Source organism: Toxorhynchites rutilus, chromosome 3 (assembly GCF_029784135.1).
Source record: "Toxorhynchites rutilus septentrionalis strain SRP chromosome 3, ASM2978413v1, whole genome shotgun sequence".
NCBI lineage: Eukaryota > Metazoa > Arthropoda > Insecta > Diptera > Culicidae > Toxorhynchites > Toxorhynchites rutilus.
In genome coordinates, this window is record NC_073746.1 from 258,722,035 (window position 1) to 258,742,664 (window position 20,630).

The window sequence follows — 20,630 nt, forward strand, 5'->3', positions numbered from 1 at the left end:
TTGTATTTCGGCTCCGGTGACACTAATAGGAAAGTACCACATTTTGATACCCCACACGTGTTTTTCGATTTTTTCAATTTTTATCCCCTCCCCCTGCAGCAAGTTTGAAAACATATAATTAGACACCCCACACGTGTTTTTTCCGAAAATTTCAAATTTTACCCCCTCCCCCAGCCCTTGCTTTGGAGTTCATAACCAAAATGACTCAAAAATAGATTCAGCACCTTTGAAAACCCCCGTACATCTAATTTCAAGGCATTTCCATTCATTTTTCTATTTAATGCCACCTATATTTCTGAGGGACCACGGTGCAGCCCGGATAAAATATATGCATGATACAGTTCAAAGCTAAAATTAACGCAAACGCAAACGTAATGCACTAGGCAAACGAATACTCTCCGACGCACACCAACTGAACGATTTTCTAAAGGACTTTCTCCTATGTTTCAAAATAACCGGGCAATCGATGAAACACAAATTTTCTGGCGAGAGGTCATCGCGTCAGACAGCAGGTCGGCGGTCGACTCGGATTGCGTCACCTGTGCATCTTGGGGCCGCCTCGGTGCCTTATCCTCGTTAGATGGGGACCTCAGAATAAGTTTTATTACGAAAAAAATAATACATAATAAAAATGTACTCCAGTGGCGTTAATACGTAAGTACCCAAAATGTTTATGGCATTTTTTCGCAAAGTGGTCAGAAGTGGCCATAAGTCATAAAGGGAAAGTGTAGAGGGGATCCTAAGGAAAACATTTTGTTATAAAAAACTTTGGAGGTATTTGGAGATTTTTTTGAAGGTTTAATTTTGAATAAATTCAATGTAGAAAATGTACTGTCTTTCAAACACTCATTTCCCAGCTTCAAAACATTTTAAACTTAATATACAATACAAATTCGAAATTAGCATAAAATTCTCTATCCAGAACCCCATCACATTATTTTCAAGGTATTGTGTAGCACTTGTGCAAAATTTGAAAAACATGCGTGTTTATCGCTACATTGATTCATTGTATCAAACACTACGTTGCCACGTCGTTAACGCAACGAAAATCGTCACGGACACTGTTGCCATATGTGATACTAGATGCCTTCAAGGTTATAGAACAAAACTAGACCATTCATTCGGTCATGCATTGTTGTTCATTTTTCTATTTAATGCCACCTAGAATTCCTGAGGGACCACTGTGGGCCGGCGGCCGACTCGGATTGCGTCACTTAGGCGGCTTGGGACCACCTTAGTTCCACACCCTCGTTAGATGGGGAATTAGCCCCCATTACATAGACCTCACAATAATTTTTTTACGAAAAAAATTAATTCATAATAAAAATTGTACTGTGATGACGTTGATGCGGATTTTTTTTTATTTCTTCGATTCAGCGATACAAAGTGTTTTTATAATTCTAAGAGCACCGAGTTGGACCTTTGGATTAACTGTTCATCATTTGAAGGAAAATTTACAAAAAAACTCAATGATGACGTTAATACGCAAGTACCCCAATGTTTCCAAGGTTCTTATAAGAATTAGAACAGGATGCATGTAACTTTGAGTCCATAAAAGAGAGAAAGCTAGCACTAGCAAAAACGAAAAGCGAGAATTTCAAAAACGAAGCAGACCATATCCGTGTAGCGGACCATAACCGAACATCACAAGCCATCTGAACAATTTGAACTTGGACCAGCAAGGTAAATCGGTTCACAATTCAACCAAATAAAAAAAACGAAAGCAAATTTGTTCGAAAAACAAATGGAAAATTGATTTTTGGCCATTTTCTGACACTGAGAATTTAGAAATAATCGTCAGCTAGGTTATCGTTACAATAAATCAAATTAATGGTCGCAGTAGTTCAAGGTTCAAGTAGTTCAAGGGAAGTAGATCGTCAGCTTGTAAATACATTGGCGCATCCCAGACGATGATTTCTCACAGATTTGGGAATTTCGAAGCATAAGAAAGATTTCTCGAAACCGTTTCCTATTCCATTCAGTTTCCTTGATGAACATGTCCCTTAAAAATGCAGATGTAACTCATTAAAATGCAGTGTGATTCAGAGCTGCGTAACAAATTTGATAACCATGTTCTTTTGGATTTCTACTCTAAATTTGTTTCTTAAGCGCGATTTCCAGAACTTGAAAAAAATTTCTTGTTATTGCTTTTTATCTGGATCCACTCGTATGACGAGTTTTGAGAAGTTGAGTTTCTCGTTATGAAACAAGTGAAATCGGAATCAATAAGCAGCGTCGTCCAATAAATTGGCTCAAAAATGTTGTCTAGGTAAAATCGAAACGGCGTTAGAGTATATTTATATTTCAACATTTTCTATATCGAAATAAACTAATGAATATTGTAATATTTTTTTTAATGACTGAAAGAACACCCAATTTACCCGTGATCATTTTATAAGTCTTCATATTATAAAACAAAATAGTTTCTTATTTAAATGCTGTAGTGAGACATAGAAAAACTGTGAAATCTATATTTTATATTTTACATTTTATCATAAACAGCAGTGGAAAAAAAATCATTGCGGCCCGCGTCATGCCTATACCTGGCCACCACTGATTTAGATAGTACTCATAATCCATTGTTGATCTACTGATCGTGTAACAGAGTTATAATCTGTTGCAGATCAAATAAATATTGCAACAAATATCTGGGGAAATTTTCTGTATAACAAATTTTAGAGCCCTTCGCCTCCTGAATCCCTCATTATTATTGATATGAAAGAAAATCTTGTTCAACTAAATTTTTACTTACTTTGTGGCAAATTTGGGATATTTGGTAGTTTCCAGTTCAAATATCTGTCCAACAACAAAGAATGTCTTCTGAATGCAAACGAAATAACTTTTGTAATGCTGAATAATGAATGCAAAGTAACAAATCGCGTTATAGGAGACACTATAATCAAGGAAATGGAAATTTCTAGTTTTGCCTCGCCTCCTCACTCACGAGGATTCGGAGTGTTGGTTCACCAACACCGCGGCGAGGGGTCTCGGCAACAGGCAACAGCAACTTTTTGCACTTTTCTTCATAAATCTCAATAACTCAAAAAATGACAACTCTTACAAAACTCAATGAGTGACTTTTAGGAAATTGACTGAGTTTTCATAAAAACTTTGAAAGTAAATTACAATTAAAGTACTGCGCTGAAAATAAACATTTTGAAAACAAAAATTAGATTTTCCCCAAAACGGTTGTTTAAAACTGGCTGAATTTCCCCCTTTTTTGTTTGTTTTTGTTTGTTTGCTTTGCGGGTTGAGTTGCTTTTATACATAAAAAGTTCCAGATTAGCCTTAACGACATCCGTGGCGTCAGTTTGGCGACGAAGTATCATATGTTTTTCTGGCACGAAAGCGAATTGTTACGCATCGTGCAAGGTAAATTCAGTTATCTTGGCTTTGGAGCTCTCATCAGCTCTCATATTGCAGTCAACCGAAAGAAGACAACAATCTTTCCCACACGATTGCGGCAACTGTGATTGAACTCAAATAAACAAAGAAATAAAAACAACGTTGTATCGAACAAACCGCAATAATTAATTTAATCAGCGTATCAAATTTCAACGACCCATTTTTTACCGCCCCAACTTCGGGGACACACAAAAAGTAATGGAAATGAAACGGAAAACAATATCGGAAAAACTGTACGGACAAAAAAATGGAAGCAAACGAAAATTTCAAGCATCATCGTTTCCTATCGAGCGTAAATTTGATTTGCCGGAACCGAAAAACGGTGAATAAGTGATGATCCGATTCGATTTGCTCATTCGCCGCGGTATGTACTGCCTTCCGCTTTCCGGATCCTACCGTTCGGCCGGGTTTGATGCTTGTCGAGCTGGAATGATTTGCATAACCCGTAAGAATTCTATTTGACCCTGCTGTCTGCGTTGCTCACTACGATCTCTTGACGGACGAGTAGACGTTGGCGAGGGGCGAGGACGAGGGAAGATATCCTTCCGCATCGCTGGATGTGATATAAGAAATCCACTGAGATTCAGTGGCAAGGAGAACAAAGGATCAAAATGGGTTCCGGTTTCGGTTTGAAAATTATTTTTTTTATTGCTTTATCAAAAATAATTCTAAAAAGTAGATTTTCTAATACATTCTTTTCTTTTTGTTCTCTTGTATTTAAATTACCTTATTTGAAGTGACTTCGGAGTTTTCCCTTCCTTAAAACTTATTTTATTTTGTTTACACCATCAGCGGAGCGGTTTGGTTTCTTAGGTTACTCAATCAATGTCTTACTTAGTCATCACTTTTCCTTATTGTGTAGAAGAATCTATTTTAATTTTTGTTTGTTTACTTTAGCTTACACCTATTTTTTTATCAGTTTAATAGAGAAATAGCTATAAAGATCAGGGGATTTTCTCGCGGACGAAAAATACTAACCGACCGCTATTTGGTTGTTCTCGTGTGATTTTCAGTGTTTCAAGACAGAGTGTTTGCGTTTGGGGGCTCATTTCTATTACATCTTATTTTGGTATCGTAGTCTCCCATAGGGGTATGCTTAAAATCATGAGTTCCATTCCATTCCAATCTTTGTCTTTTTTCTCTTAAATCTAATACATACACAGCGGAAAATAAGTTATCAAATTTACAATCTAACACTAGCAATCACCACTAAGCCTACGAAGGAAACTAGAGCCGCTACGGCGGAAAGTATCGTGTTACTGGCTCCGTGCGGTCGGATGGCACTGACACCGGAGTGTCCCCAGGGCAAATCTAGCAGGCCTTTGGATTCACGCGGATTGGGCCCGTCAGTGGGGCCAACCAGTTCCTCGGGGCACGGCAGATGCTCCTTGCCAAGTTTGAACAAATTGACAACTTCCGGTTTCTCCTCGACGATGGATTCGTTGTCGAGCGCCGCGTCTTCGATGTAGTCACCATCCTCGTCGAACTCATTGTGGAGGAAGGAATTGTCCAATTGGCTTTGCTGCCGCTGTGAATCACTGCTGCTGCTGCCGAAGCTTTTCTTCGACAGGGTGCACTCGATGCCGTGCAAGTTTTCCTTCAGGTCCTCGTTGCGAGTGCGGTTGCTCAGATCGTATACCCAGGCAAGGCGGCAGTCGCAGATGAAGCGGTTGTCTACGGAAGAAAGAGAGACGGTCTCCTGTCAGTGGGTTGAGATTCCAGATTACAAAGAATTGAGTGCGACTGAAAGGGATAAATTGAAAGATGCGACGGAGCAGAATTTCTAAACTGGATATGCCACAAAAAAATGAGATGGTTATTTGTTCTAATTTCTACATTCTTTATGTTCTGCTAAGACCAATCGTAGAAATATTTCTTTTTGCGTAGAATACATTTTTTTCATTTTGCCTCATTTTTCAGCTTACTGTGGATAATTGAGTGGCGCTATTTCCAAGCAAATTTTTCCGCCTTCATCAAGTCATCGTTCTTTTTCTTTGATAACTGTATTGATCCTAGAGGAATTTTGTCGATCCAACGCAGTATTATTTGGCGTCATTTATATTAGTACTTTTTATTGTTTGTTATGTCATACGGATATATAAGATCCTATATAACCTCTATAATATAACAAAAATCCCGTGACAGTGGTCGTGGCGGGTTTTTCCCAGCTGATACACACTACGGTTACATGCGATAATTTGTTGGTTCCATTACCACCATCTTATATAGAGCAACTAGCTGACCCGGCAAACTTCGTTCCGCCCAAAATGGATTTTTGACGTAGGACTACGTCTTTCATTTCTATACCGGGGTGTAAAATCAAAGTTTCGAAAACGAAAGCGTTACGCCGGAGACCGAGATTTTGAGCGTTAATAGATCCTAAATAAATGAACGAAATGGTATGATAAACACTTCATTCAAAAGATAAAATGTCTACGCGTTATATACTTGTTATTTTTTGACCCAAAAACTTGTTTCAATAGTCTTAAATTTGCTTTCAAAACAGGCTATTGAAATCACCAATCGGTATATAAGCGAGCGTCGCTCGGAAATCCACTCAGTTATAATTGAACAGCGATTGGAGCATGTTGTCGCTGTTGTGGTGAAGCTCTTCGTTTATCATGAAAGCGCGGATGAACGGTGTCACCAAGAGCCTGTTTGTGCACCCTAGGCCAGAAGGGAATCTATCAGGAGGAGAGTGATGCCACAAACGGTTCCCCGGGAAGAGTTCGGAGCAGCCGCCACACACACACATACACGCGCGGAACTCTTCGTTTGGATGCCATTCAGCTTCGAGAAAATTCCGGGGAGATTCAATCGTTGCTGAAAAATAATCTGCCAGTTCCTCTGGGAACTGAAAAATACATTCATGCAAAAGATTTTAATGTTTTCTATCCATGTAACACTGCGACCAAATATTTTTCAATTAAGTGCTATAAACAGGTGGTTATCGAGTTAGCATTAACCACTGATGGGCTTCGATTATCGAGGATTATCGAGGAAAATCTGGAACAAACTAATCGTTGCTGAAAAATACCCTGCCAATTCCCCTGGGAATTGAGAAATACATTGATGCGAAAGAGTTTATTCTAATGTTTTCTATCCATATAACACTGCAACCAAATACATTTTGTTTTGTGATTTTTCAATCGATCGCAATTAACATGGAAGCTTCTGAAAATTATTCTTCCCCATCAGTAGAAAATTTTCGTATCCAATACTGTATGCGCGCGCAACGGAAAATGTTACGCATCGCGAAAATTATATAATTTTCAATCAATTATTGCTCAGTTGCCGAAAGTTTCAAACTCAGAGAGTTCATTCCCCTCTTGTTTGCCTTCCAAATTGCTATCGTAAACCACACCTTCTTTCGATTCAATCACGCACAAAAAGCATACCTAAAGCATAATATTCTGGTGGTGAAACGCATTCATTTTTCGTGAGGACATCGACAAGGTAACATCATAATTGAACGAGCTGGACGGCGAGGAATCGAGGGATCGAGATATTCATTACCTAGCCTGACCTAACCTGAAAGACATGCAGTTTGTTTGGAACTGTGAGGGAGGGCAGAAAAGCCGAGCCATCAGGAGGAGAAGGAAGGAAAGAAGGTATTGTATTATAGAGACTTTAAACTTTTTCAGTTCATTCGTCTCTAGTTTTGAGAAAGGCCCTTTGAAAACTCTACTCTATTCTACTCCAGCGCTACCACCTCCGCCCTCTTGCCTTGAGAAAGGCACTCGATCCCTCGCCGTCCAGCCCGTCCAGCAACGATGTTGTCCAGTCGGTGTCCACACAAAGAATGAGGAGGAGAAGAGATAGTGACCAAGAGAGTATCAGCATCGAAAAACGGTTCTCCGGAAGACATCGAAGCAGCCGCCACACACACACACATACACGCGCGGAATTTTTTTTTCGCATCGAAAAAATTCCGGAAAGATCTAATCGCTGCTGAAAAATAATCTGTCAGTTCCCTGGGAATTGAAAAATACATTAATGTGAAAGAGTTTATTTTAATGTTTTCTATCCATGTAAAACTGCGACCAAATATTTTTCAATTAAGTGCTATTAACAGGTGGTTATCGAGTTAGCATTAACCACTGATGGGCTTCGAGTATCGGAGAGAATCTGGGAAGATGTTATTGTTGCTGAAAAACAATCTGCCAGTTCTCCTGGGAATTGAAACATACATTCATGCTAAAGAGTTTATTTTAATGTATTCTAACATATAACGCTGCGACCAAATACATTTGGTTTTGTGATTTTTCAATCAAGTGCAATTAGCAGGAAAGCTTCTGAAGATGTTCGTTTTCAATATTGGATGCGCGCGCAACGGAAAATGTTTCGCACCGCGAAAAACATAATTCTCAATCGATTATTGCTCAGTTGCTGAAAGTTTCAAACTCAGAGAGTTCATTCGCCTCTAGTTTGCCTTCCAAATTGCCATCGTAAACCACACCTTCTTTCTATTCAATCACGGACAAAAAGCATACTTAAGCGATATTCTGGTGGTGAAACGCAATCTGTTAGAGGCAAATGAACTGAAAAGTTGAAAGCCTCTTTAATTCAACATCATCATCATGAAACGCAATCATTTTTCGTGAGGACAACGACAAGACAACATCGTTATTGAATGAGCTGGACGAGCTGGACGGCGAGGGATCAAGATATTCATTACCTGACATGAAACGCTTTTTAGAGGCGAATGAACTTACAAGTTTAAAGCCTCTTATAAACAAAGAAAGAAAGAAAGAAAGAAACACATTCAGTTAGTTTGGAACTGTGAGGGAGCGCAGAAAAACCGATCCATCAGAAGAAGAGAAGACGACCGAGAGAGTATCAGCACCGAAAAACGGTTCCGTTTGAGACATCAGAGCAGCCGACACACACACACATATATACGTGCGGAACTTCATTCGTTTAAATGCCATCCAGCATCGAGAAGATTCCGGAAGAATATTATCGTTGCTGAAAAATTTTCTGCCAGTTCCCCTGGGAATTGATAAATTCATGTGAAAGAGTTTATTTTAATGTTTTCTAACCATATAACACTGCGACGAAATACATTTGTTTTTGTGATTTTTCAATCAAGTGCAATTATCAGAGTTTATTTTAACGTTTTCTATCCATATAATACTGCGACCAAATACAATTGGTTTAAAATACAATACAATTGGTTTTGTGATGTTACAATCAAGTGCAATTAACAGGTGGTCATCGAGTTAGCATCAACCACTGATGATGGACTTCGAGAAGAATCCGGAAAGATATCGCTGCTGCAAAATAATCTGCCAGTTCCCCTTGGCATTGAAAATAACATGCAAGCGAAAGAGTTTATTTTAATGTTTTCTAACCATATAACACTGCTACCAAATACATTTCGTTCTGTGATTTTTCAATCAAGGGCAATTAGCAGGAAAGCTTCTGAAGATTATTCTTCCTCATCAGTAGGATATTTTCGTATCCAATATTGGATGCATAAAATCTTGTACCTCTAACGTAACGCTCTCGTTTTCGAAGTCCCCCGAATATTCATTTATTCTTTATTCAGAATGGATTCAGATTCAACTTCAAACAAATGATCACTGAATCAACGATAGTCCTACGTCACCATTGCGGTTATACCATAGATATAACCCACTTCCTGTTTTTCCCTATAAATTTCCTATTACTTCTACCAAAACTCGTCATTGTAATATAAAATTATTCTCAGACACAATTCTCGTTCAAGATTTTGCAATCATTTTCAAATAACATGTTACTCAAATATGACGATAGCTTCTTCGAGTTTTGTGCTTACCCCTTTGCTTGATTAGTTCTCGGGATATGCAAAAATTTGTGTTTCATTTGTATGGCAGCCTCCACTTAAAGAGAGGAAAGGAGTGTCGCACCACAATAAAAACATTTCTTGCCCCTTAAAACCTCCATATGCCAAATTCGGCTCGTTTGCTTGTTTACTTCTCGAGTTATGTTACCTCCCCCTCTTGGAGAGGGGGGAGAAGCATCGAAGCACCATAGAAACGTATCGTGCTCTCTAAAACCTCCACATGCCACATTTGGTTCCTTTTTCTTGCTTAGTTCTTAAGTTATGCAGAAATTTGTGTTTCATTTGTATGGCAGCCCCCTCTTAAAGAGAGGAGAGGAGTGTCGAATCGCCATAAAAACATTTCTTACCCCCTAAAACCTCCACATGCCGAAATCCGTTTCATTTGTTTGATTAATTCTCGAGTAATGTAGAAATTTGTGTTTCATTTGTATGGCAGCCCCCTCTTAGAGAGGGGGAGGGGTCTCGAACTATCGTAAGAACCTTCCCCGACCCCAAAAACCGCTACATACCAAGTTTCATGTCATCGGTTCAGTAGTTTCCGATTCCATAAGAATCAGACAGACAGACAGACAGACAGAAATCCATTTTTATATTTATACTAGCTGACCTGGTAAACTTCGTCCCGCCCAAAATTTATTTTTCGTTATCACATCCACGTTTTCTTGTTATGCGCTGTTCATGGGTCCAATCGCAGAATTATTCATTGATTGATCTTCTTATCTACCCTTTAAAATTACCTTTTAGAAATTTGTGTTTCATTTGTATGGCAGAACCAGCCCCCCTTCCCCTTAAGAGAAGGGGAAGAAGTATCTAACCACCATAGAAACATTTATTGCACCCTAAAACCTCCACACGGCAAAATTTCGTTTCATTTGCTTGATTAATTCTCGAGAAATTTAGAAATTTGTGTTTCATTTGTATGGCAGCCTCCCCTTGGAGAGGGGGAGGGGTCTCAAACTGTCATGAAAACCTTTCCCGGCCCCAAAATCCCCTGCATACCAATTTTCATGTCGATCGGTTCAGTAGTTTCCGAGTCCATAAGAATCAGACAGACAGACATCACTCCATTTTTATATATATAGATAGATAGATTTCATCCCAAATCAGCTGACCGCTGACCCCCGCTTTTAGTTAGGGAGGGGATGCACATAACTCGAGAACTAAACGAGCAAATGGAACCAAATTCGCTATGTGGAGGTTCTACAGGGCAAGAAATATTTTATGGTGGTTCGACGCTCCTCCCCCTCTCTAAGGAAAATTGAATTCCCATATGGTCTACAATTATATCGTAACAAGCGTTATTAGTCCATTTGATGTTTGTGCTAACGAAATTGATTTTTGTTCTAAAGTGGAAATGGAAATTCAGGTAAAAAATGCACTCATATATCTTATAACTATATAAATAAAAATGGATCGCTAAATGTGTTGGTAAGCGCAAGGAAGCAATCGTCTGATTTGAGCTGACATGTATTGTATGTAACGGAGAAACATGTTATTTGCAAGTGATTGAAAAATCATGAACGAGAATTGTGAATATTATACGAGAATATCAAAACGACGAGCTTTGGTAGAAATATTAGGAAATTTATAGTAAAAGGAAATTGTAAATGGTCAATTATAACGTTGAACGTTCGCTTATTGAGAAAACGTGAATGTTTGAAAGTATTCATAACAAAAAAAATCATTCTGGGCGGGCCGAAGTTTGCCGGGTTAGCTAGTTAACTGTTTAAAAGACAATGAATTATAACTATTTTTTAAATATTTCGGGAATGGTTGCATTCAGAAGGATATTGGTTATGAACATTTTTGTTTTAAGTTACACCATAATTTTTTTCAAAAATTCAAAAATTTTATGTTTCAAAAATTCATGAACAAATTTCATATTTTCACATTTTTTTAAATTTCCTAAATTCTTCTATTTTTCAAGGAAAAAGAACGTTAAAAACTACTTATATGAGATATTGCAATTCGCTGTTGTTTTCCACGAAAAAAAAGACTATTTTTTCTCAGTGTATATTTTTCTGCGTTTTTAATATCGATTCTCTACAACTCCTTCACCGTTGCGGGACGACTCATAGGTTTGTAACAGAATTGATCAAAAATTTCTCTTACTAAAATCGATACGCCTTTTCAAAAAGTTACTCTTGCCTTCTCTTGGTCCCAGTTCCTATGGAAAACTCATATTTTCTCTAGTCCAAAACAAATAAAAATATCCATTCAAATCAAAAAGATTTATGTTTTGTCATTTGTCGATTTGATTTGGATCTGCTCTGTAAACAATGTTCCAGTGAATACGTTAATCAAACGTTTAATATATTTTTAATACGCCCGAATTAGAAATTAGACGAAATTCGTTCGGCATTATTATTCTAATGAATCATCATCATTTATCATTCGCGCTCGCTCTCAATTCACTTAGTTCTATAAAGTGTCATCTGAATAGATAGGTGCGCAAGTGCCACTTTATCTGCGCATCTGCGTAGCGCATACCTTACACTTTCGTTATAAATATCATGCGGCGTAATTATAGAGCGAAAAAGCTCGAAAAAAAATATGGAAGATTGAATTTCCATGTGGGCCCATGTTCATGCTTGTCCACTCTCGTATCGAAAACCGCCCTCATTCTATCCTCGTGGTATGAGCATCGAATAACGTCCCAATTTCATCAAACCTGGATAATCTCAAGCATCGAAATCGGAATTTGATCTGGCATGATGAATCGGTGATTTTACCCGATTACCACAATAAATCCTCAAATATAGACATCACAATATGTTAGCATCATGTATGCGTACATACCTCGAATGGATAACAGCGCGCTGTTGTTAACCAGGTTATCAATCAGCGGAACGATGTGATTGTAGCTCAGCGTTTCCAGAGAGTTTCCGTCCAGGTTCAATACTACCAGCGCCGAAACACTGGTAAACGTGCCAGTTTCCAGCGTAATAATCCGATTATTCTCCAGGTGCAAATAACGCAGATTGTTCAATCCGTCGAATGCTCTCTCGTCCAGTTTCTGTGGATTAAAGAGCGGAATCGATTTGTTATAATAGAATTGTAACGGAATCCCGCGAAAGACTCACCTCGATTTTATTGCTATCCAGGAACAGCATATGCAGGCTCCAAAGGTCGGCGAAAACGGTCGCACCGATATAGTTCACGTCATTGTAGGACAGCTTCAGGATCTTCAAATTCTCCAACCCCTTGAAGTACTCCTTGGCCAGTACGGAAATCATGTTCAGTTCCAGTCGCAACTCTTCCAGCTTGGATAACTCGATGAAGCCATTGTCGTGCAGCTCGGTGAGACTGTTGTTCGCCATGTTTAGCTTGATCAACTGAGGCAGATTGACGAACGCCTCACGATCGATTTTCTTAATGTCGTTATTTTCCAGTACGATCTCCTCCAGCTGCGCATGGTTCGCGAAGGCATTCGGATGCAGGGTCTTGATTTGATTGTTGGGCAGATTTGCGATTCGAAGCTCGCTAAGATTACCGAAGGCATACGGGTGCACATCCGAGATGATACCATACTCGATGGTCAACGTGCGAAGTTTCTTCAGGGTAAAGATCACATCCGATGGGATGTAGGTCAGATTGCCGGACTTACGTACCGTGAATTTGAGATGCTCGAGGCTGGTTTGAGTGTGGAAAGCGAGCCAATTGGTGTCCTTCCGCGGCAGCTCGCCGTCGAAAATCGAACAGGATGCCTTCTGTGCCTTGGCGTGATTCTCCGGCGAACAGTGACAGGCGAGTTTCATGTTAATGTCCTCCGAGCAGAGATCCACCAGCGGTGTGGTAATTGTGGGCTGTGGGGCTGATATTTGTGCTGATTTGCCCTTCCGGTAGGTTTCCTTTTCATAACTCCGGGCGAATGTGAGCTGGGGAAGGCTGACCGTGACGACAAGAAGCACCAACGCTATACTGGCGGGCGAAGTGATCCTTCGTGGCGTAGTCATTTTGGTTTGCGTTTGACTACGCGGTTTGTATGATTCTCTGCACGATACGTGCAACCGTGTGGGTAATCCTGGAACAAAGAGTGAAAAAAAGGAATGTAAATACGGCTCATTAATTGGTTTGATTAAATTGTGTTGATTTGATTTTTTTCAATGAGGAATTGTCGTCGCGCTTCACGAGGGGTAAATAACCTGCATTGTTTGCTTTTGCTATTTAATATTTAAAACAAGGAGTTCGTAAGGGACTATATTTGACGAGCGTCTGGTGCAGACTCAGCTCAAAATAAAGGGGATGTTATTGGATTAGCAGCCTATGCGTAAATATCGCAATGTACAATTACTTGTTTGAAGGAATATGGACGTTGAAACTTCATTGAATCAGAAAATTTAACTGAATCGCCCAATTATCCGGATTATATGCAAATGACAAATCAACATAAAGGAGAATGAATGTTGGAAACACATTTAATGAAATCTTTCATTAAGATGTAACAGGAAATTGGCAACAAAATTTCATTTCCCAAAGCATCTACTTATTTTCAACTTGACTGCGGTTCAGATTTCTCAAGAGAACGCGGGTTAACGAGATAATTAACGCGAGAAAATATCTTCTCTCGAGAGCAAACATCTGAGGGCAATTTGGAAGAAAATAGGAATGAATTTTTCATCATTTAGAAACAAATCAAACCATTTTGCGCAAAGCTGATTATAATAAAAATTTGAAACTGAACACCCCCGTCGTTTTGTTCGCAACGAAGGTATGGCGCCTAATTTTGTCATAAATCTGTCGAGCTCTTCTCGCCCGCAGATTTGATGAGTTATCAATTATTAATCACCGTCTAACTCTCACACCGCAGTTAACCGTAAACTGCTGTGCATCCTCTTCCTTCCTTCATGCGCCAGCAGTGACTGCTACGGCTTCACATCTTCGGCCGCCACCACCACTTATCATGCGGGTGGTTATTTGAGCTTAATCTCACCCATTCCCACCCTCTGGGCGGAGAAGCTCAGCAGAGGACTCACGAGGTACGAGGTAGGAGCGAAGGTTCGGTAGACAATTTTTCGTGCGATAATTAGAAAGCATTTCATTATCTCCGCAATCACCCTGGAAAGGCAAGGGAACCACGACCCGACCCACGGTTTTTTTTTTGTACATAAAATTAAATGCTGATTTAAACGGATTCCGCTGGCGAATGGGTGTGCACACACAAACACACCACCGGTGTACCGGGCGGGGATGAAGTTATCCAAGCGTTTTTCTCTCCCCTTCTTTGTTTTGACTTAATGCCTTCGGCTGTACAAACGGTGATAAGAGGCATGGCACTTCTGTAAGGAACGGAGAGATCCAAAGCAAGGGTGGTGGTGTATGTGTGAATTGTAAGCCAATTATGCCGGGAAATGGTTTGATTTTAAGGCGATTAAAAGAGTTATCTATGCATGAGTTTGTAAGAAAAAAATAAAATCCGTATGAACCAAGCCGCAAGAGGTCGTTGTGAGCGAGTGAGTGAGGATCCCAGCGGTTATACTCAGGCGGTTGAGTGGGAACAAAAGGAGCACGGAGGATGAGCAGGATTTATTTTTCATACATATATTTTATACCCGTGTACTGAAACAAACCGAAATCGCTTACTACTCAGGGTACTGCTGACTATAACTGATGGTTGGTGATTGATTTACATGGCTCAAATTGTGACTAACAAACTGTCAGCATTTGGACACATTCTGTTCAGGAGAGGCGTAAATGAAATGCAATCAATGTCAGTAGTTTTTGAGGATTGGTCGAAAAATGTATGAAAATCAAAGAGTGGATATCGAATTTTGTTTTGATCTTGGTTAAAATACTGCCGAAATGGCAATCGAGACTTGTAAAACTTGTGGCTATGATTGTTCAACCGATACACTGGGGTATGAGAGGCTTCACTGTCATGGATTATAGTATTCATTCATCAGGCTTTACCCGCAAGCTTTATGTTTTTAGTTAGAAATTTGAGCCGCTTTATTTTATTACGTAAACGGTTTTTGGAATTATCATGCTCGATTTCGATCGGCAATTCATCCCAGATGTTCACCAAACGATTTTTCAAAGTGTAAAAAGTCATATTCTTGACTTCATCAACTTTCCTAGTATGTATATCCAAATGCTGAAGTTCAATGGATTCAAATTGGGAAACGAAGCGGGTTATTCATATGGGTGCTAATGTAATACGGCATTTTTTCATAACGTCGCTCCCGAACAATCTATGCTTTACTTTCAGCGCCGGATGCCTTTGAAAGCAGAAAGAAAGATTCTTCTCCAGGTTTTTTTTTTCAAAGTTTCATACCCATGCTCCTTTGAGATTGTTTTGAGCCTAGAGTTATGACTCCGATCTATTGAAATTTCCCTCTAAAAGTCAGTTTATCACTTAAAAGTAATCTACAAACAATCGCGACGATCTTTTTCGCAGTTGACACACAGTCGATTATTTTTTGTCTCACTAGCACCATTATTTCACATTTGTTGACCTCTTCAATCTAGCTTTGACAATGCATGAAAACAACAAAGTGTGCGTATGATGCAAAAATACAGAAGCACTCTTCACCAGGTGGAATGAGAATCGACGAGATGCTTTCCACCGAACAAAATTTCACTGTTCTGTAAATAGCAGTTACCATTCACTTGGATGAACAAATGAATCTATTATTTTTGTATTTATTGAGGAGCGGAAGTGCTAACATTACTTTTCAGAGTCAACGAGAGCATGCACCACATCAAAGACGGAGTTTCATCCAAGTCTTAGCGCCTCTCCTGCTGCTTCCTACTGTGAGCAAAAGCAGAACAATCGCACCATCAAACTGTATAGAAAACACTTCAATGTACATTTGGCAATGCATTGAAATAACAACTATGTGTGTTTGTGATGTCAAAATACAAAGGCACCAAACATCATCGAACAACAAAGAACTGCCGTTGCTTGCGATATCTGTCAATAAATTATACCAATGTATTTCGCCAAAATATTTTGACCTAGGACTACGTCTCTCATTTCTGTACCGGGGTGTAAGTTCAAAGTTTCGAAAACGAGAGAGTGACGCTGGAGTGCAAGGTTTTGCACGTGAATACCTCTTTACCGGCAGAATGGAGCAGTATAATAATTACTTCATCCGAAAGATAAAATGTCAACGAGTTATATGATTGTCACTTATTGGTCTATAAAATCGTTTCAATAGCTTAAAAATGGCTTTGAAAGCAAGCTATTGAAATCATCATTGCTCATTGATGATGATTGGTGATCGCAATGCGTTCCCGAACTCGGACGCAAAATCTAGGCACCTGGAGAAACCGTCATAGCGAATACATGCAAACTGCGACTTCTTTTGCCCGCTCGCATTAGTGTTTGGAAAACCATAGCGGACACATGCAAGGCGTTAGTACTTTTACTCGCATCAGTTTCTGTTCTGCTTTCGCATGAAACAGTCATGAAAAATTGTTTGCGTGTGAATGCGTCTAAGCGAAGGAATATTCGCATTTACCCATTCGACTTGGTGTTCCCGTGATGCAATTCAATTGACGAATCTACGCAAAGCTGAATTAGCTCATGCGACACCTACATCATAGTTCAGAACCACAAAAGTGATGATGTTTGTTTATTCTACGCACTGAAAAGCAAGATTCGGTCGTGTTTATTAGTTTTATTTCTATTTAGTGAGGAGGCGATCTGGCGTAGCGGTAACATCCATACCTCTCACGTAGAGATCACGAGTTCAATTCTCATTCCGTACATTCTTCCAAAAATGGAAGTAAAAGTGACGAACCAGCCGAAATGTGTTGAAAATCACTATAATTAAGAAAAAAAAATTCTATTCAGATTCATTTCAACCATCAAATGTCTTCAGTATATGGTAAAAAAGTTAGGGCTTTGTATATTTACGATGATTTCAACACGCGATTGGACAAAAATCATTGATAATCTTCGAAAATTTCGAGTTTGATAATGCATACAGGTTATGAATACTGTGGATAATGGTGATGAAATCGATATCATATTAAGTAGGATTATATCATTGATAATGTAAGGGCCGATACAAGAAGGATTTGCAGTATTTTTAGCGCAACTCATGGTTTATCAAGTTGAAACAAAATTAATTTACAACACTTATATCAAGCCATTCTTCAAAAAAAAACATACCACATTGTAGAATGAGATTTTCTAACCTTTTTAGAGTAGAAAGAATACGTGAAACTGAGAAATTTGAAGATGAATTCTGATTTATTTAAAAAACATGAACGACCAAAAAAACTAAACATCAACATTTTACTCGCTGCGCCATCTGGTTGCAAATCTAACGTAAATTCATCAATAGTATCGGTTTTGTTCTGCTTTCGCATGGAACAATCATGAAAAATTGCCACATCATGATAAAAACGAGATGAATTTTATGCAAGGTTATATAGACTTTATTTTGTTTTCACCGTGAAGTGGCGCCTTCAGTTTCTATTCTGCGTATGGAGTGATAATGAAAAATCTCGTGTTATTCTCACGAAAACAAAAATTAATCATGTATCAAACATCTTCAGTTGCTTTTACAAGGCCACTCAAATTCCATCGGTTCGTTTCGGGACCACCAACAAGTTCGAAAGAGTTGAAGTTTATGTTAATAACAATTCCATATTTATACTCATAAAACCACACACTAACAAGAAAAACTTTCAGCAATCTTTCAAAATATTCATACATTCATTCATTTAGAATTGATTCAGATGCAATTTTAATTAAATGATTACCGAGCCAACTGTAGTCCTACGTCTACTTTGCGATTATATCACAGTTATATCCACTTCTTGTTTTTTTTATTTTTTACAGCTTGAGTTAATGAGTGATGAAATCATGTTATCTGCTCGCTAGCTGGATTGAGATTGTGATTTTAAATCGCGAGAGGCTTATTCATACCCAAACGGAACGGCGGACAAGGCCGATGTACAGGTCGGAGTCGATTATCCGGAATTTTGATATTTTTTTTCACTCCGGATAATCGACTTTTCCGGATAATTGAATCATTAATTTTTTTTAAAGAAAATCTCTCGGTAAACGTAAAATAACTATGATCGGCACTGATTTATTTGTATATAGCATTGTCCTAGCCAGAAATTGCCTGGCGTCCTCTGAGGGGAGGGGTAATGTTTTGAAAGTCAAAAAAACAATATTCATCGCCTTGTTAAAGCGTATGGACCAAAATATGTTGAACTCATGACCATTAGCGTGTAAGGTATTGATGTTACCACTACGCCAGATCGCCTCCACTATGCGTGAGCTTCTTAGATGCCAAGGAGAGTTCGATGACATTGTTAAGCGAATTAACATTAGGGATGCTATGTTTTGGGTAATCGAGACTTGGGACGAGGCACCGGCTGATTCCATTGTCAAGTCATGCAAAATGCTGATATCCCGTTGTCGGTTGTAAAAGAATGCATACTTTCGATTCTGGAGAAATTGATTGACCAGGACAATGCCGTACACGACGGATTTGTGGAGTTTGAGGCCCTTATGGACGATGCCATAGTCAACACTGTTTTGAATTCAAACATATATTTCTACGATAATAAAAATTCGTTTTCGACAGTCGAGTTTTGTTGAGTTTTGGAACTACATCAGGTTGATGAAGATGAAGAATCCAAAAATTGGGCTTCAAATGAAATAGCTTATGTGGAATTGAAGAAGTTATTACTTGGGCTAAGAAAAACAGATTGCCGTTGGAAATACAATTCCTGCTTCGAGAATTACGTGAAAATATTTTAGAGAAAAATGTTAATTTTCAATTTTGGCTTTGTTGCATCATTATTTATTCATCTATCTTTTAACAAAGAAAAATATTCATAACTAGAATAGCTGATGATTCCAGCTATTCTGGTTATCTCAAACAAAAAATTCGAGAGGTTGTATACGAGACACGACCGCTTAGGACGTAGGACTACACAATCTTTTTTTTTTAATTTGTTGGTTTATCATTTCGGATATTATTTGCGAATACGTCGAAAGTTCACAAATAACTCTTCAGTAAAAAGTTCCGGGTCCCTGGAAAGGTTTAATGGCTTGCGTGGTTTTGTAGAATCATTTCGAGAAGCAACCCTTCTTGCCTTTGTGAGAACAATACACTAATTGGTCATATGTCGCAATTTATTTCTTTATATTATATCAATGCACGCATTGCACTGAGTACTGAGTATCAAACTTTCAAACATTCAAACACGTGTTTTACAGATGCACACAAATGCAGCGATAAACTTCAAGTGAAATATTTGCTAGCATTCACAGCTCGAGGGGAAACATAAAACACAAAATGAGCAGAATAAGCGACCTTTGTTGTTTCGGGTACAGAAAGTTCTGAGAATTTTCTCCAGAGGAGATGTAATACTTATACGCTAGCGACAGCTTACTTCGCAAATATTCATTTTCCGCTATCCCTCTTCGTTGTTTCTATTCTAGCGGCTGCATAAGTTGCTCGTTATTGACAGCTCTGCTCGGGAAAGCACATAGATGTATGGGGGAACGGGAATGCTTTAAATTTTCATCAATTTAAACCATATACAGACTATGGGATTGTAATTTATAGCATATAAAACAAATCTTAGAAAATTTCCGATTCGATTGGTATGCAAATCGTTAAAATCCGTTCGCAGCAAAAATAGTTATTAACGTTAACTTTATATCATAAAAACGTGACCTGTTTTCTGATTTGGCACCCTTAATGTAAGACGTAGTCCTACGTCAAAAAATCGAACAGATTCTGAATCAGTAAAGCTGCCGCTATCGCATGCACCTCGGACAAGCTAAAAATATCTTTATTGACAAAATAGCGGCCGTTTGAAAAACAAAATGCGGTTTAAAACGTGTTTTCTTACGTTTCCCGTTTTTTTTTTAAATAGTAAAATTCAAAAACCATATCATATTTGGAAGGTTCATGCGATAGCGAGATGCCTGCAGATTGTATCCATATGAATTCTATATGAATCGATTCAATAGAACTTGAGATATCGTGTACGCCAGTTTAAAAAAACTTGTTTCGAGAAAAACGCGTTTGAAGTTCATTTTTCTGACCGTACAAGGTTAGATACCGCATCACTAAAATGGCTCTAACTCGGTAAATAATAAGATTTTTGATAAGTCCTGTCTATGGTATATTCTAGAATGCCTAAACTACAGAAATATGAAAAAGAAAAAAAATTGATTTTTTTCAAATTTCTAGACTAGAATACTGCCTTAAGATTTTTTTTTTCAAAGAGCGCATTCCAAGTTAGGGACCTTTCCTCCCAAAAATCATAACTTGAAAATAACTTGTTTATTGAAAATTTACAGAACATTAGATGTGCAGTACAGGGTGGCGCATAAGTCAGGCAATCGATTTGCAAAAAAAAAACAGGAAGTGGGTTATATCTATGGTATAACCGCAAGGGTGACGTAGGACTATCG

The 20,630-nt window shown here is 38.6% G+C and overlaps 2 protein-coding genes across 8 annotated transcripts in view; one reads left to right on the forward strand and one right to left on the reverse strand.

Moving 5' to 3' along the window:
* The window catches only part of LOC129780067 (connectin-like), a 710,069-nt gene that overhangs the window by 1,780 nt on the left and 687,659 nt on the right, over positions 1-20,630 (forward strand). The gene's annotated exons all lie outside the window — the stretch shown is intronic.
* The window catches only part of LOC129780066 (connectin-like), a 317,103-nt gene continuing 300,499 nt past the window's right edge, over positions 4,027-20,630 (reverse strand). For all 6 annotated transcript variants that reach the window (XM_055787965.1, XM_055787963.1, XM_055787964.1 and 3 more), the window contains 3 exons: positions 12,316-13,256; positions 12,032-12,248; positions 4,027-5,079 (listed from right to left, as the gene is read on the reverse strand). In XM_055787965.1, coding sequence (XP_055643940.1) covers positions 4,589-5,079; positions 12,032-12,248; positions 12,316-13,256 — 1,649 coding nt within the window. In that variant the 3' untranslated portion in view covers positions 4,027-4,588. The remainder of the gene's footprint in view (positions 5,080-12,031; positions 12,249-12,315; positions 13,257-20,630) is intronic.